Below are 26,543 nucleotides of genomic sequence, written 5' to 3'. Positions count from 1 at the left end.
ATTTCAGAGGGGCTATGGGATCCCTCGTGGCCCTGAGGGCACTGACAGACCTCAGTGGCCCCGACCAGCTTCACTTGGGGCTTCCACCCACATTTCAAGCCCAGAGGTCTGGGAGCTCTATTTAAGCTCAGCCCTCAGCCTTCAATCCATACTTGGGTTATGTTAGAGGAGTGATGGTCTTCAGCTGAGCCATAGCTATGCTCGCTTTTGCTCTGAAAGCCCCCAGCAAGGTAAATGGAGCAGTGTGTGTGCTGTTCTAAACTGAAATTACTTACCTCTAGCAGGCAAGGAACTACTGATGGGATTATTTGTTCCAGCTCTATCTGTCAACTTGTGTTTTACTTTGAATAATTAGGCTTACCTGCCAAGTATTTGGAATCTAAGATGCTGAGATGTATTTAGCAAAAGAGCGTCCTAAATACTGACTTAGAAGCTGAGCACAGAGGAATGTGGTTGTAAGGGGTAATGTGTCCCAGTTTCTGCAATTTGTGATGACCTAAAATCCTTAATGATGGAAACTAAAAACAGATAACAAAATCTTTGCATCTTTTCTACATTAATGTTAGCTCATGACAACTCCAAGTTAGCGATGTGGAGAAAGTACTGGTTTTGGAGATCAAAGAACCACTTTCTTAAGCTAATTCAGGGAAAAGCTGGGTGATGTGCTGTCCTCAGTAGCTCCCATTATATGAAGGAAGACACAAGAAGACGCAGTCTAGTTAGTTGTTTGTGTTGGGATGTCTACCTTGAGCTTTGCAAGCTTTTATTCTTTCTGATGCTTAGGACAGTCTCTTGCTAACAATAGTTTTCTCTTGTAGGAATGCAGATTTATATACCGTATCTCCCTGAATCTTTATTTTAGAAGCCGCCAGAGGATAAAAACTAGTGCAGTGCTCATTTAAAGTCAATATGCTCTAGTTTGCAATTTGCTCATGTTTAAGTGCCCAGCTTTAAAGGTTTCTTTTGCCCATAGGCAGCCTGAATACAAAGGGAGACTTTTAAAAAAAAATAATGAAAAAGTTTTGCAAAATCTCATAGAACAAAATATTTCTTTCCACCTTCCATCTTCTCAGGTTTATTATCACAAAGTAGAGTTTGCTCCTGAAGAATGTGGAGGGGAGCAAAGAGACGTAAATTCATGCAGTCACCTCAAGATGCAGCTAGAAATGAGCATGATGGATGATATGTGTGTATGTACATATGTGTGTGAGAGGACTGAGAAAGTCCCACCTTGAAGCAGTTTTGGCATTCAGTGCCTTGGAGATGATGAGGAGGTTTACAGGGACAAGGTGTAATGGAAAAAAATCTCTGCATGTGACTAGTTTCTTTAACGTTGGCAAGGCTGGGGTTGCACAAAGATTAATAGAAGTTCTGAGTTTTTACTGTATTTTGTGTAAATTCCTCTGTTTAGAGAGAAGCTTTACTGTGGGATGTGGAAAAGGGAGTTGCAGTTAGAATACAGTATCTTCAAGAAGAATGTGAAGGGATTAATACATTTGTCCCAGGAGTTAGTTTCCCTTCTGAAGCTGTGGGCCAAAGACACAATCTAACATCTGAACCCTACCATAAAGGATTCAGTGTGTGTCATAAATTACTGGCCATAATGATGAAGTACTGCAGATGGAAGGAGTCATTTTCTTTAGGATTTCAGAAGCCTGATTCTTGTTGATTGATTCTGTAGCTGGAGTTATTCTGAGGTTTCAATAGAAATGGAAGTAGTGCTTGCTTATATCCCCTCTGGTGGTCCAGCATGTGTTATCTTTGAAGCCTTGTTGCATTTTGACTGAGGTGATTGCCTGAGGCTTATTGTCATGTTCTTGGTTAGTATTAGTGCTTACCTGAAAATATAAGTGGCTCCCTTACTGGAGTTCAAGTTCCAGAATGTCAGAATACAGCTGTAAATAAATGAAACTGAACCAGAGCATCTCAGCTTGTTTTAAAGGAAACCATAGATCATGCAAGAGTTAAATGACACTTTTCCCTGTGGAGCTTAATGAGACCTTGGTACCGTGCTCCGGATCAGCAGAATAAAGTCACTTGGAAGGATATTGTCCTCAGAGCTTGCACAAAACATGGCACAGCAAAGGGGACAATCCAAAGTTCATCATTGGAATGGAATGCAATTTTTCTAAATATAATATTACAAAATAAAATGTTGCAGTTCCCTGGTGACGAAGCTGCTCACAGGTAGAGAATGTTTAAACCTTGGTGTAATTAGACTCAACACCTGCATGGCAACAGTTTCATCCCAATCATTTTGTTTTTCTCTGGTGTGAAAAGATATACTGAATTTACCCATGGTGGGGTTTTTTTTAGGGAAAGTGTGTTCACTCTGCAGTTTAGGGCCCTGTGTCATTCCTTTTTTTGTTTTTTTAAATGAGAAAAAAAAAGTGTCTGTGTCTTTATATATATTCCCTAATAAAGAATGTTCTTTGTATGCCTGTTTGACAAGATGTGCAAATAGAAACCCCGCCTTGGCTTTGAGGCCTGTGTAGCCCAATACCTTCAGGGCACATAATGAAATGAACAGTCTGTCATTTCATTTTATGTAGTTGAGGATTCATGATGCTGGGGAAAAGTCTTTATTTCTCGGTATGTAAGCCAGTTCTTTGCTGACCACTTGCTGTGAAACTTCTGAAATACATTCATCTACCAAAGGGGAGCTTCTCTGATTTCTGTGCTGAGACACACAATTGCATAAGAAAAAGGAAAGTTCAGACATTAGTGCTGTCGAGAAGCAGGAGCGTTCTCTTTGGGCAGTATCCCTGCAAGAATCAGCCTTTTATCTACTTTCTTTCTGTTTAGTGTTTCTCTATGTTGTCAATCTGTTATAAATTTTGAATAAGCTTACAGCCAGTTAGATCTTACAGACTTAGCGAAGGGAAGATGTCAGAAGGGCAGCTAGCATTTCACATAATTCAGCTATCTCTAGCTATCCATTTTTTTAAAAAAAATTATCATTGTTTTGGACCATTTGAGAAAGGTGTCGATTTGATAGTAGGTCTTGATGTTTTATAGCCTTTTGTAGTCTGCAACTAAGTGTCTTTTATCAAATGGAAATAAACTTTTAATGGTGTGTAAGATTAACTGCTCTGAAAGCCAATGGTCCTGTTCACTGCGGAACAGAGTGAATGTTTTTATAGACAAAAATTTCACTCCTCCTATGCTGGGCCTTGAAGAGAAAGCTTAAAGCAGGCTTAAATATAAGGTAGTAGTCTGCTAGTCTGTAGTAAGTTAGCTATAAATATGACGTCCTCAATAGATGCTTCACATGATTTCTGTTTACTGAACTGAGCCCAGCCATACCAGCATAGTTCCAGCATGCTTTTTTGAGACAGTAAATACCACTTTCTCTGAATCTCTACTTGCAAGTTGTTGGGTAAAATGTGCTGTTCAGTTGAGAAAGCTGAAATCACTGGAATAGTTATACCATGGTGGTAGAAGTGAAAAGGTAATTTATATATTTTTTTACCTGCTTGTTCAGGAACAAAGCCCCAGTAACCAGACATCAATAGCAATGATGCAAGAGCCTCAAGAAATGGTGGAAGAGACAGTTACTGTGGAGGAAGACCCGGGCACTCCCACTTCCCATGTGTCTATTGTCACTTCAGAAGATGGAACCACGAGGAGAACTGAAACCAAGGTGAGAGGTTAATAACTAGTGAGGAAAATGACAAAATACCATGTAATCACAAAATAAAAATAGCAAGGAATAGCATGAATGATGATAATCACACTGTTGTGATCCTCAGTGACTTTGAATGGTCTGTTTGCCAGCAAAGCTGAGTCTGGGGCTTCTTCAGCTTTGTCTCTAAGTCTAGTTTGCTCCCTATCAGCTGTGCTGTTACAGCTGTTCATGGAGCTGTGAACTGAACAGTAGAAATTATCTAGGTTAACCAAACAAAAACACTAGAACCCCTTCCCAGACTGTTTATTCTCTTAAGATTCACTTTATTTTACTGAAACAGTTCACAGCATTGCTCTGCAAATGCATATAGCGATATGAGAATAAGATTAGTTGGTAGGACTGGGAGTAAATTACTTTTGAATCTGAGGAAAATGTACTTGGAAATATGTCTTAAAATTAGTTACTGTCTATAATAACAATATGTGATTATGCATTTGTCTTTTAGAACAAGAAACATCCTATTTCAGTAACACTACAGCATTTAAATTTTGCAACAGTCTTGTGAATGGAATTATGCTCCTTACGCATGGGGAAAGTTGGGTGTGTTCTCAAGTGACCTGTAGCTCAGGTTGGGCTGGATTACAGATGTTGCATATGTTCCAGTTTTTCTGATGTCTTTTTGTTCCCTTGTGTAAGATAATTTTGCAGTCTCTGTCGAGCAGGTTCTGTATGTTTGTGTCTGCTTGCATGCTTTTGGGTACCACTGAAACATTAATACACCTTGTCATTTGGGTCTTGGAAGTTGAGCTGAAATCTTTGTTACATTTTGGTCTTGTGAAAGATTAAGCATTATTCCCTTTTTAAAAACTTCTAAACAGCATTGATTAAAAAAAAAAAAAAAAAAAAAAAAGACTGTCCAACTGCTTTCTGTGTTAAAAGGAGTTGAACAGAGGTCACTGCATAAATCAGTGTTTATTTTTACTGGCGTTCCAGAATTGTGGTATCTATTCAGAACATCAGATCCTCAGGTTGCAGTAAATGAACACTGATTTCCTGAAGTCAGTGGGCCTGCACCCTTTGCTATAAACTGAGTATCTGGTTTAATATTTGTTGCAGTTAGTTAGAAGATAAATATAACTGGCCTATTTTCTCATTGTTGGAAGGAGATGAAGGTCTTAATGTAAAAACAAAACAAATATCCCCCCCCCCCCATTTTGACTAGCTCTTCAGATAATCTAATGTATTTAGTCTGTGACTTATTTGAAAGAAATAATTTTCTTTCTAGTGGCAGCAACAACAACAGTTATTTACAGGAAGGAAGGGATAAAATTACAGTGGTGATGGACACCTTTTTATATGCAGTAATAGTAGTGCATAGTTTTAGGAGGCTGTAAGTGCAGCTATGCAAGGGAATAAAATGATAGCTATGAATGTAAAAATAGAGGAGAGGCCATGCAGTGGTCCTTAGATAACAGGACCACATGAAATGGTTTGTCTGAAATAGTCATGCTACTGATAAAGCTGCATGTTTGTCATAGTATGGAAGTTGCTGTTTTCTCCTGTGTGGTATACCTGCTATTTTTCCATCTTCTCACAGAAAAGAACAGAGACGGCTCCAAAACAGTCATTGTATCTGCATATGGGAAAAGAAAATTGGAAAAACAGCAAGCCTAGAGCTACTGTTCCATTTCAAGAGCAGGGCTTTCTCCTGTTACTATGGATCATTCCAGGCACTGAAGCATGTTCAGAATGTTGTTTCAAATAATGCCACTGCTTAACTTACATACTATCTGGGGGTGTTGCCTAGTATTTCATTGCTAAAAAGCCCAACTCTTAAAAAAAAAAACCAAAAAACAACAACAACAAAAAAAAATCACAAAACAAAAAAACCCCTAAACAAAACAAAAAATAGATGTTGAGAAAAGTGATTCTGAAATATCAAAACACAGATGTGGTTGGCTTAGCCCTAACTGTCAGAAGAGGTGCTGTGACTTTGCTGAGGTGGTGGTTGTCTCTGAAAAGGTTTTGTTTTGACTTTTTCTTGCTGTGATAATATGGCATAGATTTAACAGCTCTTAGATATGAATCTGAGGTCAGTTGTTTTTCTTTTTTTAAATCACATTGGTCTTCAGCTTCCTTTTTGTTTTTGTAGTGAGTGTGAAAATGAAAACTGTTGTCACTGGGGTTTAGTAGCATCGGTTAAGTGTCCTGGAGTTAATTGGCATCGACTTACTTTCACTTCTAATAAGTATCATCATAGTGCTTTTATAGGACGTACTATTGTATGTGAGAGACTTTCAGTAATATCTAATCTGATATTTAAACTTAATGTTTAAACTTGAGATAGTCACACTATGAAATTTTAGGGGGGTTAGGTTTATGCTCAGCTTTTTAAAAAAAAAAAAAATTATTTGGAGTGATCTATGTCAAAGTAGTTAGCACAATACACAAGTAAAAGTTTTCATGCTCTGTGTTGCTGTGCTTGCTCTAGACTTCTTTGAGGAAAAGTTTAGAACCTGTATTTATTACCTCTGTAACTAGAAGGCTCTACGGGACAGTGCCAGTCACAATCTGCAGCATATTTGTTTTGCAGAGGAAGTTGCCGCACAAGATGCTTCCTCTGACAGAGTAAATAACACAGGCTGTGTTTTTTGAGAGCTGAAGAGACCAGAGAGATTTTCCAAATGTATGCTTTCTTTGATGGATAGCTTATGTGGGGATTAGTCAACTTAATGCCATTTAGTATGCATTTTTTGATTCTTCAAAAGAAAATTGTCATTTATTTTTGCTAAATTGGACAAATCTTTAGCTTACTGGAGAGCGATGCTTCTGAAATTCCTCCTTTTGAACTGAAGCATAGCAAAAGCTGTAAATGTGAATGCTCCTGTGTGCTGCTGTTCCCTTATTCCCCCCCAAGTTGTTTCAAACCATAATTTTATGGAGGTTATTTTTCTTCAACGGTGTGTTAAGTAAACAACCTTAATCCAGAAGCATTGACAGTTTTGCCGTGCTTTTCCCCGCATCTTTGAAGATGCCTGTAGCAGTGAAGCAGGAAGAAGACATAATAGAATTTAATATTTGACATATTTTAAATAGAGAACATCTGCCTTTTCAAAATGAAATATCTCTCAGTAATTTTCCCCAAACTGTTAATTCTCTTGGTGCTACACTTACTAAGTCCCTACATAAAATTCATTGCACAAAAGATGTGGCAGATAATACTTCATTTCAACTTTATAATCTCTCTGGAAGCCAAATACCTCTTATGCTAAAACATTGAAAGTCACCTTGGGGAGAGGACTGGCACTTCTTGCCTGTCGGCTGGAATACTGCCATGTGTTAAAGGGAGCATGTCTGTAAGTGGCTCAGGAGAACCCAGTAAAACAAATGAGATGTGTGTGTGCTCATCTTAATGTTTGCTTTTTTCTTTCTTCAGGCACCTTTTATTTTTATCTTTGAAATGATAAAAGATTGGAGAGATTTAGTTCACTTCTATCCATTGAAAATGATGTTTTTATGATAACAAACTGTGAAATCAATCTGTATAGAAGGTTGTTTCATTTCCAGTATATCCATTTGCCTTGTGCTTTCTAATACTCAGCAAGGCCAGATCTTTCCCAACAGTGATTAACTGCTGCTCCCATTTCCTAGCACTACTGATGGGAAAGTGCTTGTGACTGAAACTCTTTGGTTGTGGCAGTGCCAGATTCCCCAAGATGCAGTTTTTCGAAACTTAGCAGAAAATTCAAGGGAATTAAGTAATAGCGCAGGAATGGACCTCAGCTGAAGTTGAGGGCCCTTTGAAAATGTGAAATCTTAAGCTTAAACTTGAAGGGGAGAAATTTGAGCTGTTGTTTTGGAAACCTACAGGGTGAGTTCTTGCATAGCATTTAATAGAAAGGTAATAGCTTCAGCCTGCTTGCACTGATTAATTTTTACAGCCTGTAGTTCAAAAATAAGCTCTCAGAAATGTCAGAATGCTTTTATCCTCACGCATTCCTTCTCATCTGTTTTTTGTTTTATGACATAGTTTCAACAAAATTTTTAGCCCTGTCAGCTTTTATAATGTCCTTAATTTATTTAAAAAAAAAAAAAAAACAAAACAAAACGGCAAAGCAAAACCAACCTCAGTAACAAAATGGAAAGGAAAATTATAGGTACTGTTTAAGATGACTGCATTTGACCATGATAACCCACTTCAACTGAAATCTCAATACTGTCTCTCTTCCTCTTGTGTCTGAGCACTGTGCACTTCGGGGGATCCACTTGTACCATCTGCATGTACATCCACTAAGACGAATCGTTGGATATTTCATGTTTGTTTTTCCATCCTTCAGGATAAATAGAAAGATGAGGGACAGAAAAATACAGAAGCTGCTTCAATGTATGAATATTTCTTTTGTGTTCTGTTGACTGGCTGCATCTGAAGGATCAGGTGTCTCTCAGTCTGCTGAGACTCCCGTTTGGAATAGCTTGGTTCTCTCTGGCTAATGCATCAGTATTAAGGAAGCCACAAAAATGTTGGGAGAGAAGGTTACTGTGCTGTCAGCTGTTGAGGACTGCCTGTGGTTTTTCTTAAGAAATATAAGTAAAACATTCCCTTGAGCTGCATTTCCTGAAATGAAGATGTTTGGCTTAGGGTTTTTTGGATGGTTTTTTTGTTTGGTTGGTTGGTTTTCTTTGCTTGGAAACCTAATAAATGGACCTTCCTCTGTGTGCTGGCTAATTGCTTCCAAAAAGCTTCCCCTTTATTGCGCTGTAGGCAACAAAGTCTGTTTATCACATGATAAATCTTTTATCTCAATGCCTGCCCCTGACAAATGAGGCGTAAGTACAAATACTCTCTCAAAACATAAAAAGACTCTGTTTGTTTCCCCCACCATAACACCTTTAGCATTATTGAATGCTTTTATGGTATGAGAAATGTGTACTTTAATGCTTGAGTGAAATGTTCCTTTTTATGTGTCTCACAAGGGGGTTTTGATTGTCCTGGTTCTTTCCACTTGTTAATAGGGGCAGCATTCAGAAAATGATAGAGATGAAGCTCTGCTAATACTGTAAACTTGTTCTTACATGTGCTGGCTCGTGCTAAGTGTGTCTGTTTGACTAGCCACAGCCACTGAAAATTTGTCTGTACTAGTCTCAGACAGGAGATAGGGCAAATTGGGAAAAAGTTGCAAATGAATCTTCTGTGTTGGTCATATTAAAAACAAAACAACAAAAAATTCTCTAAACATTCTGTAGATTACAAGAGCATTGTGAAAAATTCATTAAGCGTAACTGGTAAGTCACAAATTGTCTAGGAACTGAGTTTCAAAGTGTTCTGAAATTCTGCTTTATCTTTTTTGTGTGTGTGTACTGAATATTTGTAGACAGTTGTCCTTGCCATAACATTTCTGCGTTGTGTGTTAGCTCATCCTGTTTGACAATAACAGTGATTTTCCAAAAAAGAGTTATACACTCAAAATTGAGCAAGAGTCCAGAACTGGCAGTAGGAATACTGGGTGAAGACGTACAGCAGCGATGCCTCTGCTCCAAAGCCTTTGTCCAAGGATCCTGCAGGACAAAGCTTGTTTCTTCTTGCATTCTATTGCTGCAGCCAGACATGGTTTATTAGGTACCTCGCATTGTCTGATCTTGACAATTTTATGAAAAATTACACATGACAAACTGTGTGTGCAGGGTAACATAGGTCTTGAAAAGAGGAGCTCAGAACTGGATTTAAAATATCTGTCTCCTGTTGAATAGTGCTGAAATAAAGGGCTTTGCGAGGCTATGTGAGTGCTCATCCTGGCATCTAGAAAACTGCCTCTTTGTTCCTTCCTGGGCAAAAGTAGAAATTTGTGATTCATCCAATTGTTGAAGCACTACGTTCCTTCCTGTTATTCCCATTATTTGTTCTCAAATATAGGAACACAAAGACTCGGCACTTTGCATCCAGTTTTGTCGTTGTTTTGCAGAACTCACATATTTCAGGCCTGAGAAATGTTGCTCTTTCTATTCTTAGAAGATCACTTATGAACATATTACTTTGAATAAAACTTTTGTTTCAGACTTCAGTAGGAGAATACTGAGCTGTGTTGCCTTGTGTATATCCTCTTAACAAAGAGCTACTGTAAGCTACGCCAGCTCTTTTTCTTCTCCAAGTGCTGTCTAGTTTTATAAGTGCCCTGACAGTAGTCATGCTGATAACTGAGTGGAAAGTAGAAGTATTGTGTGCAGGTAATAAGCAAAAAACGCTGTTGGATTCTATGTCATGAAATAAATGTTTAGTTTTTAGTTTCCTTTCTTCTACTTATTAAAATGTGTGCTTTTAAAACAGGGGTAAAAAAGAAGATCTGGAGGCATGGAAGCTGTCATCTTTCATGATGTTTACTTGCTAAGGAAATCCCTTTGGGCTGAAAAGGAAAATTCTTCCAGCTCTGGCCCAAATGAGATACTAAGGACATGTTGGTACCTGGCTGTGCTTTATTCAGCATCATGATGCTATTTCGTTTTGCTGTTGGTGGAGAGCCATTTGTGCTGCTTTCAGCCTTGCAGGATTTCATTACTTCATTAGGCTGAAGTATCATTTGCTCACAGATGTCTCTAGGAAGAGGAATGCTGTTTGGGTGAATTTTTTCTAGTTGGGGTTTCTGTGTGAAAACATCTGGCTAGAGGACGTGTCTGGAGCCACTTTGAGATGTACTCTTAATTATTTTGTTTTAGCAGGAGCTTGGCTAATCTGCTGCCAATCTAAATGTTTAAATCAGAGGCTAGAGGTCAAAATATCTGTTTGGACTTCAGAGCCATGAGTAATCTGGGAATACATGTCATAGTTATTATTTCACTTGATGTACACATTTCATTCTGTGGCTTACATGAAGAAAAGCATCATTTACTGGTGCTTATTTACTTCTGTAATACTTTAGAAACCCAGAATATTTTGTAACAATTTTGTTTTGTGTTCCTCGTCTCCCTGTCTGTAATAATCTTTGAATGGATTCTCAAGACCTGTCATCTTTGTGGGTGTGTTGTTTTGTTGTTTGGTTTGGTTGTTTTGTTTTTGTTTTTTGGTTGTTGTTTTTTTTTTTTTACAAAGGACTGAAAGTCAGCATTTACTAGGGTTAGGGTAACTTTTTATTGGGTAAAGTTACTTTATTAGAGTTAGGTTAAGGACAGATTGGCTTCTGCTGGACTTCATATTCTCCCCAGAACTGCTTTTGCTGGTCATTCTGGAAGAGAGTACAGAAGTTGATGGACCACAGATACCAACCAAAACAGAAGATCCTTTGCTAGTTGGTAAATAGTAGTGGCTTTTGTCTGGCACTGTCTTACGCAGATTACCAGAACTTTCCCACAAAGGCAGAATGTTCTTGGAAGCTCTTGAGGAGTCTTTGTTCTTACCCTTTAGCAAGAGACTGTGAACGCAAGTGCCCTCTGGACACTTAATGTTTCCAGTTTTTGTCAGATATGTGAAATAGTCTGTCTGTGTTGAAATGAGATGTGATTTATAGGAAGAAAAGATAAAGATGGATTTGTGTACAGATTTTTCTTTAATGTTTTAAATAAACTTGTCTAGCCCAGTATGTTATAGTTGCAGTTGCAAAAGCTGTGTGGCATTATTGTTCATTATTGCCAAATGATGTCACCAAAACAATGGAATGACACCAACTACCTGTTGGACTTGTATGGTGATGGTTGGATGTAAGCATATTTTAAAAGAGAAAGTAGTTGTACTATCTAAAAGCTAGAAGCCCAAAACTTTTCTGTTTTAGATCATAGTTTCCTAAATATTTCTGCCAAATTTGAGCTCCTTCAAGTTACACAGTGGTACAGATCAAGCAGGAGCATGGAACTGTATTTCTATCAAACTAGAGAATGTGATGTGGTATTTATGCTAATTGTGGGAGGACAGGCTGTGGCTCCTCAACATCATAAAGTCTACTCTAGGAAAGATGCCTCCTAAAAAAAGTTTAATAATGATAATAGCAACTTTGCATTGCTTCCACGCACTGTCACATGGCTGCAGTGTTTTTGACTTGGTAGTAAGAGCCCCAGAGTGCACGTAACTTTGGCTCTGTGACCTGTCTTTTCAGCTTTTCATAGAAGTATTTTCCCATTGTTAGATCCTAAGTCTAAGAGGTGAACTCATGAGTACACCAGTATTTCTACTCAACAGACATGTCGTTGTAGTATGCTTTCTGATGCCCTCTCTCTGTTTTACTGTTCTAGCTCCCCGTATGTCTCATCACATTGTACAACAAGGAGAAAATTAACACATTTATTTGCTACCTCTTCACAGGTTACCAAAATGGTCAAAACAGTCACCACGAGAACAGTGCGTCAGGTGCCGCTGGGGCCCGATGGCCTGCCATCAATGGATGGTTCCTCTCCCATGGGCAGCTACACAGACTCAATAGACCGAAGATACATGAAGAACGGGGAGCGGTACATCACACCACAAGCATCTTCCACGTTAACCAGATCTTACAACACCTACAACGATTCTTACCCTGAAAGCCACGAAGGCCAGTATCGTACTTATATCGGTCACGATGGTTATGGAGATCTATCTGATAACTATGGCAGCTTGTCTCGTGGTGTCAACTACCGTCCTCGCTATGCCTACGTGCCAGGAAACAGTTACAGGCCAGATGATGGTAGCTTCACTTTGCCAAGCAGAAGGGATAACTATGGTCCTGTTGCCCAGCCTCAGGTGCCAGTAGGTAGCAACGTTGACTTGTACCGCTCCCAGCCAGAACGCTTTCAGCCAGAGCCCTATGGACTGGAAGATGATAACCGCAGCCTTGGAGTAGATGATGAAGGATATGAACTGGATCCTGATTACTCCACTGTGAACCGGAGGACAACTGCAGGCGTGCCAGAGAGAGGAAGACCTCACAAAGGAAGGTAAAACCCATTTGGTTTTTACAATGCTAATCTCTAGCTGTTTTGCTTAATTGAATATGTGTGTTTGAACTCTTTAACAGCCTGGTCAGTTCTGGAATTACGTGACAGAAAAGTAGAATCCATCATTTCATTAGCCCATAAATGACTGCAAAATGCACATGAAGTACAGAAGGGAGTGAGGGTAGTGCTGAAGAACCTGTTCACTGTGTTTCTGGGCTGCTTAGTTTATGCTGAATTTAAAAAGAAAGAGATGATCTTATAGAAGATGGGTGAGGTACTTTTTCCTTTTCCTAAAAAAAGAGTTGACTGCATTGTGTTGTCCCAGAGCTATCCCACACTAGCGAGGTGAAAAAGAGGGCTTTGTAATCTGTGAGACTTCTGACAGGTCTGGTTATGTGCACGTCTGCCAAACAAAAACAGCTGGTTGGGGTTGCAGACGAGCTAATACCCGGTGGTGGGGAAGGGATGCCTTGTTGCCTAAAAGCTGTCTTGTGAGCTGTTTGACAGCCTCAACTCCTGATCCTGTGCTGACTGCACACCCTCAGCTGCATGACCAGGTTGTGCTGAACCTCACTGGAGTACTTCAACATTTTGTAAGACCAGATCATTATTTTGTCCTGCTCTTATATAAAAGAGAGATAAGAGAATCTGTGTTGCACTTGATTTGTGACTGGTCACTTTAGTAACATTACTTCTGGTTCAGTGCCCTTTCCAAGGGATGTTCTATTTTATGCCATATTTTCTGATAGTTGTTTCTACTGGGCTCACAGCTGTTGAGATTTGGAGGAAAAAAAAAAAATCAAGTTTGGTAAGAGAGTCTTATTACTTAGCTGAAGTCATCTTCTGAGTATGAACCTGAAAAACTTGTATACTTTGTTCTCCAAGCAGTGTACAAACTTTTACATGTGGCTGCATGAAACCATATCCTCATGATTCATGTTCTGATAGGGATTTAGTTCTCATTATTTTCCTTTCAATTTAGAGTAGTTTTCAGAGCTGTAAAGAGAGTCTGGAACCCATCTGCCTCTGTGTATATAGGTCCTCTTTAGACTTAATACTTCTGACCAAAGGCTTCACTTCATCAGCAGTGGTTGTTGGTGGGATCTGGGTAGGCCTTTTTGCTCTCTTGTCTTGGAGTGCTCTTACTTGGAGATGTTATGTCACTCCTGGTTTCATTCATGCTTTCATATCTGTCTTCCTTCACATTTTTGGAAGTTCATTTTAAAGTTAAATGGAATCAAGCACCTACAAATTGTCATCTATAAATAAATAAATAAATAAATTGTTGAGGGGGGGAATCAAGGCATATCTCCCAAAACATCCTTTAAGTCCCTTGTGACATCTTTGATCTTGCAAGCTTACCGAACAGTGGAACCACATGAATGTTTTATGGGGCTAAAGGGAATACCCACAGCCAGTGGGTGGCAAAATACTGATCAATCTATCAAACTTTAATTGGTGCCTCCTGCATCTAAGCAAGTTTACAGTTCTCATTAAAAACAGTCAGGCAGCAGTGCTTTTAAATTTTTATTAACATTTTTCAAACTGTATGCATGATGAATAATTAAATGTATTCTTAGAACCTGTCTATTTGCATTTTTAAAAGTGTGGGTTTTTTTTTTTAAACATTCCTTTGATTTATTGTTCCTTGCAGTTTGGATAGGACCAACTCACAATTTTTGTTTTACATTTCTTTTGTTGTGAGCTTTTTCCATATTTAATATGATCAAGAGGCTTTGACAAGTAATTAGCCTGACTGTGGCAGCAAACTTTAGCTGGTGAGAACGTAAGAAGATTGTATTGAGGGCCTGTTCATAAGTAGTTACATTTTGACATTTCAAAGAAATACTTGAACAATTCAGTAAACCTGCATTTCAGATATGCTCCTGATCTGCAAGAAACTAAAGACTACAAATAGTGCTTTGTACTAAATGAGGGTAATTACTGCTTGATTATTCTTCTCTAGGTTTTTTAAAATAAGTTATTCCTTGTGAAAATGATTCGATGAATGTGATAAATTGATGGCCCTTTTGATTTCAAGAAGTTTGTATGTGTAGAGTAGGTATAATAACAACACTGTTAGAAGCTTTTCTACATCACACTGACATTCAGCTTGGGCATCTTCGTGTCACGAACAGAATTCTTCTGTTGACTAACTCACTGTGGAAAATTAAATTCTCTCTCCCCCCCCACCCCCCCAGTAAGTGCTGCCCCCATTTGCTAATAGTTTAAAGGTAGAATCAGGATCCTTACTGTCAGTTACTAGTTTTGATGCTCTTCTGTCTTAGAGGACTTGGAGGTTTCTCATCGGAATCTCTGGTAGTGAGTCTCACCCACTACTTGATAATGAGGAAGCCCAACTGTGGGAGGGGATCCTAGTCAAGGGGATTACAAGTACAAATTGTTCTTTTCATCCATTGTCTACTCCATTTGATCACAGAGATAAATACCTACTGTGCTCTCTTGTCATCACCAGCCTAATTTTAAGCTACTTATATTTCATTTTAAATTGGGGGAAAATGTGCCTCCTCACAAACATCTACAAATCCAGGTAAATGCACAAGGGCAAATATACCCTCTGTTGGCTCTTCAGTGCTTGTGGCTGGGTTTGTTTCTTGTTGTCTTTTATACTGAGTCTCTACTGTAAAGATATATTGTTTTCTGCAAGAATACCTGGCACTTAATGTTCTCTTTCCCAGCCTGTGCTCTGGTTTGGTTTAAGTCAGACTGCATAATATATTGGGTTGAGAGAAAGACTTTTAGGTGTATAATACTGATTTAATACTATTCAAATTTAGTTGTTGAGGTATTTATGCATCTTTAGTTGGCTTTATGCCTTTTTTTCTTCATTTGGTAGGTTGCCTTTATTAAATGAGGAGGGGTTTTTTATTATAGTCTTTGAAAATATATAGTCTTCTGGTGTTGCTAGGTGTTTTATATACAGTCCTTTTCAGAAGTGAAGCAGGAAGTACTGGATATTTTTTGTTCACAAAACAGGTCCCTACTACTATTTGATTATTTTTTTTTTTTATAATTAAATTGAAGTTAACACAAATGAGCAGGGGAAAAAAGGCAGGTCATAATTCAACTTTTTTTTTTTTTGTAATTATATTTTGTTTAACTTCTTGTCTCTTGCCTTTGTGGTAATTTCTTTCCAAAGTGAATCACTACAGTTTGTACTTGTAGTAGCTTTCATGGGACTTTTTTATCCTTAAAAAATCTGGAGCGGGTATTGCCAGTGTTATTGTTCCAGACTAGACAGGACATGAATTTTTAATGTTGAATAAATCAATGACAAAAGTTTTCTGCTGTTAAATTTTCTATTGCAAAAGCCTGATCTAAAAGACTGAGACTGTATTTAGTGGTCACTTCTTGGTCCAAATTATTATTACCAAAAAAAGAACCAGATTTTAGATTAACTAATTGTTACATGAGGTCTCTCTTGCTTCTGTAGGTTATGTATAGACTGTTATGTATAGACAGTGCGAGAATATTGGTATCACATGTGTGTTATTCATGTTCTATTTCTGGTGTCTTTTTTTCAGTCTAGAATATAAGGCTCATATTTGTAGATAAACTTTCAGTCAGCACTTCTGACCTCACTTCACCCATTTCAAGTGTGGTCTCAGAGCAGCACTCATGCAGACATCTTTAAAGCTGAGGAGATATCTGTCACTGTAGATGAGCCTCTATGGTTCAATGACTAACTGTAAGTGTAACACCAAGATGTAGGCAACATTGGGATGTTGTCTAGCTTGGGGAAGGATTGTATGGACATGCCTGGGCAGAACAGGTTAGAGCAAAAAATGCAGTCATTTTGGAAAAGATTTGGTTTTTTTCCTGAGCCTCCCCTTTAGAGTGAATTTGATCTGAGTTTGTTGATCTGGATGCAGGTAGCAGAAGACCAGTGTATGGCTGAGTTTTATGTGGCAGGCTGCAAGCTGAGTCACGCTTATCCATTAGCAGCTTTTAGGTGTTCCAGTTGGGGTGATTTCTGGTTTTTAACCATATGGCCCATAACTCAGACTTGTCTCAGCAGAAGATTCAGTCCAGTTCTGAATCCTTTTGTGCATTCTCCTCTCAAGAAACAGAGGCTGGCACAAGTAGGACTTCATTCTGCAGAGTCTTTAAATTTCCTCTTCAATGTTTGGCACAAAGTTCCCTACTGAAATCCCAAGTCTTTCTGCTGTTTTATCCTAAGCAGACACCAGCTGGTAACTTATGAATTTAACACTTGTATGAATTGTTGAGAATTAAATGTGTAAATCCTTCACCTATTTACTCACATGTGCCTATGCTGAAGTCACAAGGAGGATGGTAAAGCCACAAGATCTTTCCCAGATTTTGTCTGTGGTAGAATGTGTTTTGATCAATTCCCTGAGACAGGTGATTAGTGAGACCCACAGTATCCTAAAAACTCGGCTGCCCTGCTACAGGCAGATGGAAGACAAGATGCTTGTAGTCAGCAACTCTGGCATACTACCAGATCTCTTCAGTCCTGAGAGTAAAGAGCGCTTGGCCTCCTGAGCACAGGTGACTGTGTCTGCTGAAGCTCTCACTGGACCTTCTGTGTGGAGTGACTTGCCTTTCCGACACGATTAACTGCTCTGCTGGTGTGAAAGTGAGAATCCACATTAGGCCCCAGCCAGTCCGACTCGGAAGGAGTCCTTGCTCTGGCTGTGTGAAGTGTGTTGCTGATTTTACTGATTTGTCTTCAGAAACTGGGTGTGTTTAAGTCCCTGTTAGATACTGGCTTTTGACTTCTTTACCCTTTGCCTAGTCTGCACCTCTCTGGGTCCCAAGCCCCTGTTAAAGGAGGGGAGCTGGGACTCGACCCGGGCCAGGCCGTGCTCGCCAGCGCTGGGAGTGGGGATCTCTGTCTGCCAAGGCAGCCAGGGGCCTTGTGGTAGTTCTGTGTTACGCTGCCTGATCAGTTACTTTGCTCCTTTGCAGATGATCTGTTTTAGTAAACTGCTTCCCTTCAATGCTGTTAAGCATATTTGGAGCTTCTCTTGTAAAATATTTCAGGATTCTTTTCCTTTAATTACAGCGTGGGTTGTTTGGGGGTTTTGTCTTCCCTCCCCCACCCCCGCCATCTTCTCCAGACTCGATCACTGCATTCGGTCATGCGGATCTGAACTGGTGTGATTGGTATTCACGTTAACATTTAATAACTAGTGATGGACAATTTTTAAAAAGTTAATGTTGGTACAAGAGTTATGTGGTGCTCTCTCTTGTCATAACAGTGTTGCAATTTAAAGCCCTAACTTCATACTAAGTTTTATTTTGGGCCGATGTAATGAAACTGAGGAGCTTTGCATGGCGTGGGGGAGACGATAGAGCATGAGGAAGATGGGCCCATCCAGGTGGTTCTGTTTGGAAGGCTTCATGGTAATAACGCAAACAAATTGCATCCTGAGACAATAATTATCTTTGTGTATTTGCATGGATGAGAAGGAGAGAGAAACTTAATTGTGCAGGTGTAATTGAGGTGGTGTACAGTTATCCTGTGGGCAGCTCACAGGACTGAGACATGCTGAATTGCAAGTTACCAAGTCAAGCAAGCAACAGCTGTGCAGAGGGCAATTACTAAAATTAATCTTCTGCTACTTCTCTTCTATGCAGTCAGTAACAGTTTAACATGAGGATGAGTTTGAGAAATTAGGTTTTTTTTGTAGTTTTAATGCTGGTTGTCCCAAATTTGCATAAGTAAAAAGAGAATTTTGTTTGGGGAGTAGTTAAGGGTTTTTGTTCTTACTTCTGCCCTGTGTATATGTGCTAAAGTAAATCTTTTCAATGTTGTTACTTTCTTCTTGGAATGATGGAAACTGCTTTGTTCTGTAACAGAGAATACAAGGGCTGTCTAGGCATTGTAAATTACAGTATAGAGCAAGTACTGAATTATACATACACAACTGCATCGATAAAAGGATTTCTTCAGATTCATTCTGAGTTTTTTGGATACTGGCCCATTTTTATCCTTTCATTCAGTTTATGGTTTAGAAGAGCAATTAAAGCAACTTAAAGTCAGAAGAGGTGCTTTTAACATTAAAAGCGTTAATTGTGCAAGACTAAGTTGTCTCCACCTCTGGTTGCTCTTCTCTCCAGTCTAGTTTAATTAGCAGTCCCTTCAGGATAACAGCATTTTTTTTCCGAGTTCTAATGGTCTATATTTCCTTCAGCACGACATCAGAACATCAGTCAGTGCTTAAAATGAAAGTTTTTAAGAATCATTTTGTAGCAATTAAAACCACTTGCTTGACTGAGATAACTGCAACATTGTGGTAGTAGCTAATCTGTTCATGAAAAAACAGTGAGGCAGAAAGCCCCTGCTGTTTTGTTTTGTTTTGTTTTTTAAAAAGTAAAATATATAAGTTGTCAGTTTATGTTAACATCTATTAAGAGTAATATTAGAGGCAAGGGAGGATGAAAAAGAAAAATCTTCTAGACTTGAAGTTTAAAACAAAGGAATTGATTGGAATTTTGATTCAGTGAATCTCAAAAACAATTGTTGGAGTTGTAAATGCCTTTCCTTATGAATCTCTTGCAGTAGATTTTGCTAAAGAAAAAGAAGTATTTGTCAAATACTTTTTTTTTTAAAAAAAATATGGACACGTCTAGTGTGAGAATATACTGTGTTAGAATATTTTGTAACTTTGCCCTTTGTGTGGACTAGGACAGTAGTTTCTAAATAGGGGTGTTAGCTGCTCGTAACTGACCTTACTTCAGTTCAACAATGAATTATGGCACAATGAGATGGATGCCATTCATTCTAATGCTTTAAATGTGTCTAACATCTAGGTTAGTTGCTGATCTGGGGAGGAAAGCTCAGTTTGGATGTCCACCAAATTAGTCCAGTGTTAAAAGTTGGACCGAGGTCTCTTGACCATCGACCCATTACCTGTATTCTGAATGATCCTGGACCAGATCGTTCAGGACTTAGGTTTCCGTCATCTTTGACATTGTTATGTATATTGATAAGTTCAATATACTTGTGTGAATATCAGCGTGGAAATGTTGTGGAACTTCTTGGACCTACTGAAAAGTGTCTGTAGTTTCTGCCCAAGCCTTGAATGCCTTTAATTAGTTTCTTGCAGAAGTAGTAGCATTAATAAAGCTCAGTGCTTGCTGCTAAATCTAATCCAGTTCTATCGTAATTTTTTTGCTAAGTGACCAAAATGAAAGCAATCCATTTGATGACTTGCAGTTCCTGTCACCGTTTCATTGTTAGCCAAACAAATACTGTGCTGTAGTCCCATCGCTGCTGAGCACTCAGCTATGGTTCATTTTCAAGTTACTACAAATAAATTATTTGAAAGTGTAAATCTGCTGCCCCTAATGATGTTTGTGATATTAAAAGGTTTGCTCATAGCTGAAATCTCCATACTGACTCAGAGTGATGAAATGTTTTGGTTTTTCCCCCCCGCCCCTTTTCTTTCTCTTGGGATTGTTGCTTCTTACAGGGGCTACGATGACCCCATCGAGACAGAGATGGTTGAAGAGAGGATCCCTTACCTTCATGGTGGCTACGCAGCACCACTGGCACAGCCAGAGAGAGGAAGCATGGCTAGCATTGACCGTCTGGGGAAGCGCTCCCCCTCTATTGACAGCATTCGTAAGGATCCCAGGTGGAGAGACCCTGACCTCCCTGAAGTTATTGCCATGCTCAGCCACCCTATTGATCCAGTCAAGTCTAATGCCGCAGCCTACTTGCAGCACCTCTGCTATGAGAATGATAAAATCAAAAAGGACGTGAGGCACCTCAAAGGGATACCCATCTTGGTGGGCCTACTTGATCATCCAAAGCCGGAGGTCCATCGTAAAGCCTGTGGGGCTCTCAGAAACATCTCTTATGGGAAGGATAATGAAAACAAGGTGGCTATAAAGAACTGTGATGGGATCCCTGCTTTGATCAGACTATTGCGAAAAACAAACGACATGGAAGTCAGAGAGCTAATTACAGGTCAGTGTCTGTAGTTTCTTTAATGAATTGTTCTTTAGAGGGGTCCTTTCAGCTTCAGGAATCAGAATTTCTGGGGATTAGAGCACTGAAGGAAAATTTAGATCCCTGGCTGCAGCTGTTTCTTTAGCTGCCCCACATTTATGGTGTGAGAAAGCCTAAAGCAAACGTGCCCTACAGGAGGAAATAAAGATTATCTATGTATGTAGCATGCTCAGGTTTCCCTGGCTGCTGAGAGATGGATGATGCTTCTTGGATCTAGCACGCAACTGCATGTGGTTGAGTTACTGAAGCTTAAATGAGTTATAGCAACTTCATTGACAGGTAATTTGTAGTGTGCTTGCTCTCAGTGTGTTATAATCATGAGGTAAGATATGCTAATCTAAAACTTTCCTTGTTAATCTCTGATAAAACAATCCTGCTGCCATGTTCCCACTACTTCATATTGATAGAACAGTCAGTCTCCTCAGGAACACTTCCTGCCCCCAGTGCTGCGGACTCTGAGGCTGTATATAAAGTTGCAGCACTTCTGGGCTGGAAAACTTAAGTTTTAAGGAGTCTGCTGCTGAGATGCCTGGGACACAGGGTTTGCTTGTTGCAATAATCAGAAAATGGAGAATTATATTTGAAAGTTACTGAGTTCAAGCACACTTTGCAGGGAGTTTTCAATCACTTACAACTCCATTATTCAACCTGGTTTTTTATTTGAACTTAGTCTTGGACATCATTCAAAAAGAGTAATAAAGTGTATCCCAAGTTTCAAAATTCAGCTGTTAAGTGGACAAGGGTGGAAAAGTATGTCAGTTCTTAAGCTAAGGAAAATATATTGTTCTTTAGTCTCCCATAACTCATGAGGAGTGAAATGGATTTCCCTTTCTCTTCTCAGAAGCAGCAGGGGATGTTTGGATGGAGACCAGGGCAGTTGCAATGAATTTCAGTGCCAGAACAGAATTTTTCAGAAAGTGCGAAAATGGATCCAGGGCTGAAACTGTTTAGCTGCCCTATCAGTTTTGGATTCTCCAGGCAGACCCTATTGCAAACGTAGATTAAGCCATTAGAAGTCAACATCATAATTCTTTAGTTGCCTCAAAAAATAATAGCAGCTTTCCAAGTTTTACTGATAATCGTAATTCTCTAAGATGAACAGTGGCCTTGGGTGTTCCAACTGTTCTTCCCCAGCCATTGTAGGGTATTTGGCAAACTGTGTCTAAATACACAGTGTAGAAACTAGCGGGGATATTTTTCTAGTCCTTTCCCAGTGAGCTGGTGAAGGAGAGCTGTCTGTTTTGTTAGGAAACCTCCAAGTAGCATGGGTTGGTTGTGCTTTGATTGCTGTCTGTGCTTTGGCTTTTAACATGGAAACTCTGTAGGTAGTATTTATATTCCATTTGTTGCACTCGTTTAGTGTGATGGCTGACTTAAATTTATTTATTTATTTTAAATAAAGAATATCTGTTTATCTGCTGTTCTAGTTTACTCAAAACTCATTTCTGGAGTGCTGAGGAGGAGTACATTTACTTCTTTAGATTCAAGAAAGGAGAAGCCAGTCTATAATTTACTCTGAAGGAATATGATTGTAATGCTAAGTGGTAATCAGTCACTTTTGAGATGGCAAAAACAAACTGGATGTTTTCCCTTTTCACTCTAAATGGCGATTGCTTTGATTTCCAGTTGATTAATTAGTTTCGCAGTTCAAATGCATTTTATTTTATAGTACCTCCTGATAATTAAATGTAGCATTTTTATTCCACTTTGGTTTTGCTATTTAAAGCTCTTTATTTCCACTTACTGCGAAACAACGGGAATACTGAGGGCATTAACCTAAACAGATGTCCAGCAACAGATGATGCACATTTAATCTCCACCTAACCAGGAATAATTTCATTCCACTTCTAAAATGATATCACCAGATCCGGTGTGAGACATTCAAGCATCATTATAGAAAAGAAGAGTATTCCAGCAATGCCTCTGTCACTGATGCCGGTGTACTTGCAGTCAGTGTTCAAAGCCTCAGCTGATAATGTGGAATTGTCCATTCGAAAAATGAGCTCCAGAAAATCAGGAGAGAGAAACAAGAGCCAACTTGAAGTGCAGAGGGAGCATTCAGCCAGGGCTGCTACAAAAGGACTGTGTTTTGCAGCCTCAAAAATTCGGATCACAATTCTGATGTTCTCTTGGTAGAAATATTGACTTCAGGTGCTTTTCCCTAGTGATATGCTAAAGTCCATCTTTGCCATGAAAGTTTTTGGTGGAGTGAAATTTTCATGGAGTGAAAGCTTTGGGGAATTCTGCAGCAATTTAAATAAATAAATAAATAAAAGGCAACCGCATAACACAAGGTTTCTTGTTGATTTCTTTTAACAGGCTGCAAATTCAAGTTTGATAGGACACATTGACTTTTCTGTGGTTTATTATTTCTTTAGCTCAATACTGGCTGCTTTTTGAAAGCTGAATATTAAGCTGGTCATCTGCTTTTTGAAAGCTGAATATTAAGCTGGTCATCCTAGATGTAGATGAATGATAAAATAATCCTACTTTCTGAAGAGATCTAAGTAATTTTAAAACATTTAAATATTTCAGATGTCCAAATTCAAGAGCACTTCTAGTCTTGAACTTTTGCTTCTCTGGGTGTGAGACACTGCCTGCCTGCAGGACAGGAGGTACATGGGAGCATACAATCAGACACGTCATTTGCAGCTGGAGAAGATGCTTTTGGGCAAAAGAGTGCTTCATTCTCATTTGATTTGAGAGTTGGTCCTTGGCTTTAGTACAGCTCCATGGCCTCTCATTAACTTGGTGAGCTGAGCAGCAGCTGCAGCTGTCCAGAGCAGTATGAATCAGGGCAGCCAGCTGGGCCTGGTCAGTGGGTTAATGGAGTGGGGAAAAAGCCACACCAATATGTTAACAGTGCATGGAAGGTAGATGCAGTGGTGAGGGAGGACTCCAATGTGTGATGCTCAGTGCTGAATGGGTGAGACTTGATGTGTTAGGAGCATGTTCACTTGACTGCTTCCCAGAATATGTGTTTGGGAGAATGCAAGTTAGACAAATGTATTGACATGCAATTTTGGAAGCAGGCTGAGTATGCTGATACAACGTTACTGCCAGATTAAGCAAGTCTGTAGCTTTCTTTCAGATAGCACTGTTTTTAGCAGAATTTGAAAACTTTCTCTGGGTTAATGCCATCTCTGTTTTACCAGATATTCTTAATATATCTGCAAATGGCACTAAAACATGAAGTTCCTCAAGATAAAACAGATATGTGAGGTGTGTAAAAATGCCTTAAAAACTCAAGATATGTTCATAAAATACCCCAGATCTCACTATTCTTTCTTTTTGAAGGGTAGATTTACAAGATATCTCCCATCTACTGAGAAAAGCTTGATTTAACTGTTAAGAGTGTCCATAAGTAAATCATGAGTAGAGTTGTGTTGAGAAATATTCCATAAAGTTCTTCCTTGCATCCCTTTCTAGTCTTGGAACTGTACTGCTGAACTTAGTGGATCATTTTCTTGAGAAACAGAGAGGAATGAGGATTAAGCTAATAAGGAATTAAATCTGTTCTGATTGGGATAGCTGCAAAAGTTTTATCTTGAGTGATAAGGGGTTTTTATGGAGGAAATGTTCCCATCAGATATGCAAGACCAAAATTCTATTACACTCTTTGAAAAGCAATCAGAAGTTGGTAGCTTTAATGAATAATTTTGTTCTTTGTGAGAACATTGAAAGCAATTTTGTTGTTTAATGACATTGGACTGATTCTAGGTGGTGCAGAACGTGATTTTCCTGATGCTGCATGTTGCCAAACTGGTTTTAATTGAAAAATGATTGACCTTCAAAATGCTCTGTGGAGGAAATATTTTTATCTAATACTATAATAGAAACTTGCAGATTGGTCAACTTGCTCAGAATTCACACCTTCTGGGCATTAGCTGACAGCTAAGACCCGGTCAGCTGATCAGACACTAACTTCTTTGAAGTACCATGCTGCCTTGAACTTTCTGTGGCTGTCACTATCAGTTTCTTTTCCGTGGAATTTATTTTCTCAAGATCTGAAAGAATGCTGAGATTTAGAGCTCTTTGTTTAATAATTTTGAATAATAAAAATGTATTGTCACTGGGGTTTTTTTCTGTATCTTTTCTTGGGGAATATTTTCCCAATGAAGTCAACCTTGAATCTGAATTTTTTTTCTCTCTTTGGTCCCTCATCCCTGTTTATCTTGGATTAACTCACTGTTAAGTGCTGCACATTTTCCTTCATTGAATGCTGTTCAGCAGAGGGATTCTTTTGGTTTTCTTCATGCTACTGTCAAGGAGAATATTACAAACTTAAGAGGTTTGACATTTTTTAATAATTTGAAGAGTGTGTACTATTTTTTTTAAATAGTAAGACTGTCTTTTACTCTTCAGTTTGATGTTTTCTATGAAACATTTGAGAGATGGGAGGCAGATGAAAAATTGAAAAGCTTGTACACTGTTGGGTTTTTTTTGTTCAGTGAGGGTGGAGGAAAGGCATTCTGTTGAACTTCAGTCCCTGTTGTCTGGTAGCTACTTAATGAGATAGACAGTCAAAATGTGTTTACCCTGAATGGTTTATTCAGGGTAATAAATAAATTGCAGTCAGCCTCTTAATAACAGTTCTGGATGAGTATGTACACGAGACCCTTTTGTAGGGGCAGGTAGTTCTCTTGGTCTGGATGGGGTTACTAGTATCAGCAAAGCTGACTTGTGTATGGTAGATTGGCAGGTTAGTGCTGGTTTCAGTGTTGCAGTCCAGTTAGAACAGTATTTGATCCCAGTTGCATTTAGTTTCTTAAAATAACTACTGGTGAATGAGAATATGGGAGAAGAGGGAGTTTGGAGGTGATTATTTTACACATTGGGATTGAAGATATTGAAAACTAGACACAAATCTCTTAAGTCTTAAAACGAGCATAAGATTTGAGCACTGGAAATCTTTCATACAATCCTGTAGTATTAGAGCTCTTGGAAATTTTCTAGGTATTTTTGGCTTTTTATTTTAAATAAAGAATATCTGTTTATCTGCTGGTTTTTTTTCTAGGTATTTTTGGCTTTTTAAGTATCTGCCTGATTCTTCTTAAGCAGTGAATTTTGCCTTTGTAGTTTCCCTATACAGGTAACACATTATGTCAGCCCTCCAGGAAAGGGGAAAAGGCAGAATCTCATTTCAGGTGCAGAAGTAGTATGTGCATTTTAAGGAAAGAGCTCTTAAATATGAGGGGCTGTCAGACTTTAAAACTTAGCTCACCCCCATACAAATGATTCTAAATCTCCACATTGTTTCCAGCCGCAATATTTTGCGGTTTCAAAAGAGCAGAAATGCAGGATCCATATGAACCCTGTACTGGGTTCCTCAGTTGATGCCATCTTTTCCTAATACTGTTGTTTTTACCACTGCGAATACCAAATGTGTAGTGTATGATCCTGTGAGGGAACCCTGACATAACCCTCCAGAACCAAGGTATTCTGCACCCACTGCTCTCAGTTTGAATCTAGGTTTGCTCTAGAGATGATTATCCAGTATAAATAGTTTCTGGGATTTATCCATCTCCTTCAGTGCTGCATGTTCAGATTTTGCATTTGAATTTTGAAGTACTGAGACAGCAATGCATTAAGGGATTTAATTGTAATTATTATTTTTATATCAGTGAGTCTGATATGCTTAAGGAATTGCTGTACAGTAACTAAGGAATGACTGTCTAGTGAAGGATTTAAAATTAATTGGGTAGGTTATATGTCAGTTTTTATAGTCTTATTATAAATACTGACTTGCATTTTTTTCTAGTGTGATGTATATTTTTGAACCAATCTGTTATGAGAAGTAAAGGCTTTCTTCCACAAAAAAATGAGGACAATTCGCATTTTTTGCTTGTGGGGTTTTGTTTGTTTGGTTTTTTTTTTGTTTGGTGTTTTTGTCCATTGTTTGGTGTTTTGCATTGACAAAGGGTGATTTATTGTAATGAGTACAAAGAGAAAATTAATTCATATTTCACCTATATGGTCTCATTTGAAAGCTAAAAAAAAAAGTAGGTTATAAAAATG

The 26,543-nt window shown here is 38.7% G+C and overlaps 1 protein-coding gene across 2 annotated transcripts in view; it reads left to right on the top strand.

Annotated features, from left to right (window-relative positions):
- Positions 1-3,478: 3,478 nt before the first annotated feature.
- Positions 3,479-26,543, top strand: part of ARVCF (ARVCF delta catenin family member) — an 89,081-nt gene continuing 66,016 nt past the window's right edge. For both annotated transcript variants that reach the window (XM_010163668.1, XM_010163667.1), the window contains exons 1-3: positions 3,479-3,643; positions 11,913-12,520; positions 19,984-20,483. In XM_010163668.1, coding sequence (XP_010161970.1) covers positions 3,518-3,643; positions 11,913-12,520; positions 19,984-20,483 — 1,234 coding nt within the window. In that variant the 5' untranslated portion in view covers positions 3,479-3,517. The remainder of the gene's footprint in view (positions 3,644-11,912; positions 12,521-19,983; positions 20,484-26,543) is intronic.

The sequence above is a fragment of the Antrostomus carolinensis genome, unplaced genomic scaffold (assembly GCF_000700745.2).
Source record: "Antrostomus carolinensis isolate BGI_N321 unplaced genomic scaffold, ASM70074v2 scaffold23732, whole genome shotgun sequence".
NCBI classification, from domain to species: Eukaryota; Metazoa; Chordata; class Aves; order Caprimulgiformes; family Caprimulgidae; genus Antrostomus; species Antrostomus carolinensis.
The sequence above is the reverse complement of the archived record's forward strand: the minus strand, read 5'-3'. Positions and strand labels throughout refer to the sequence as shown.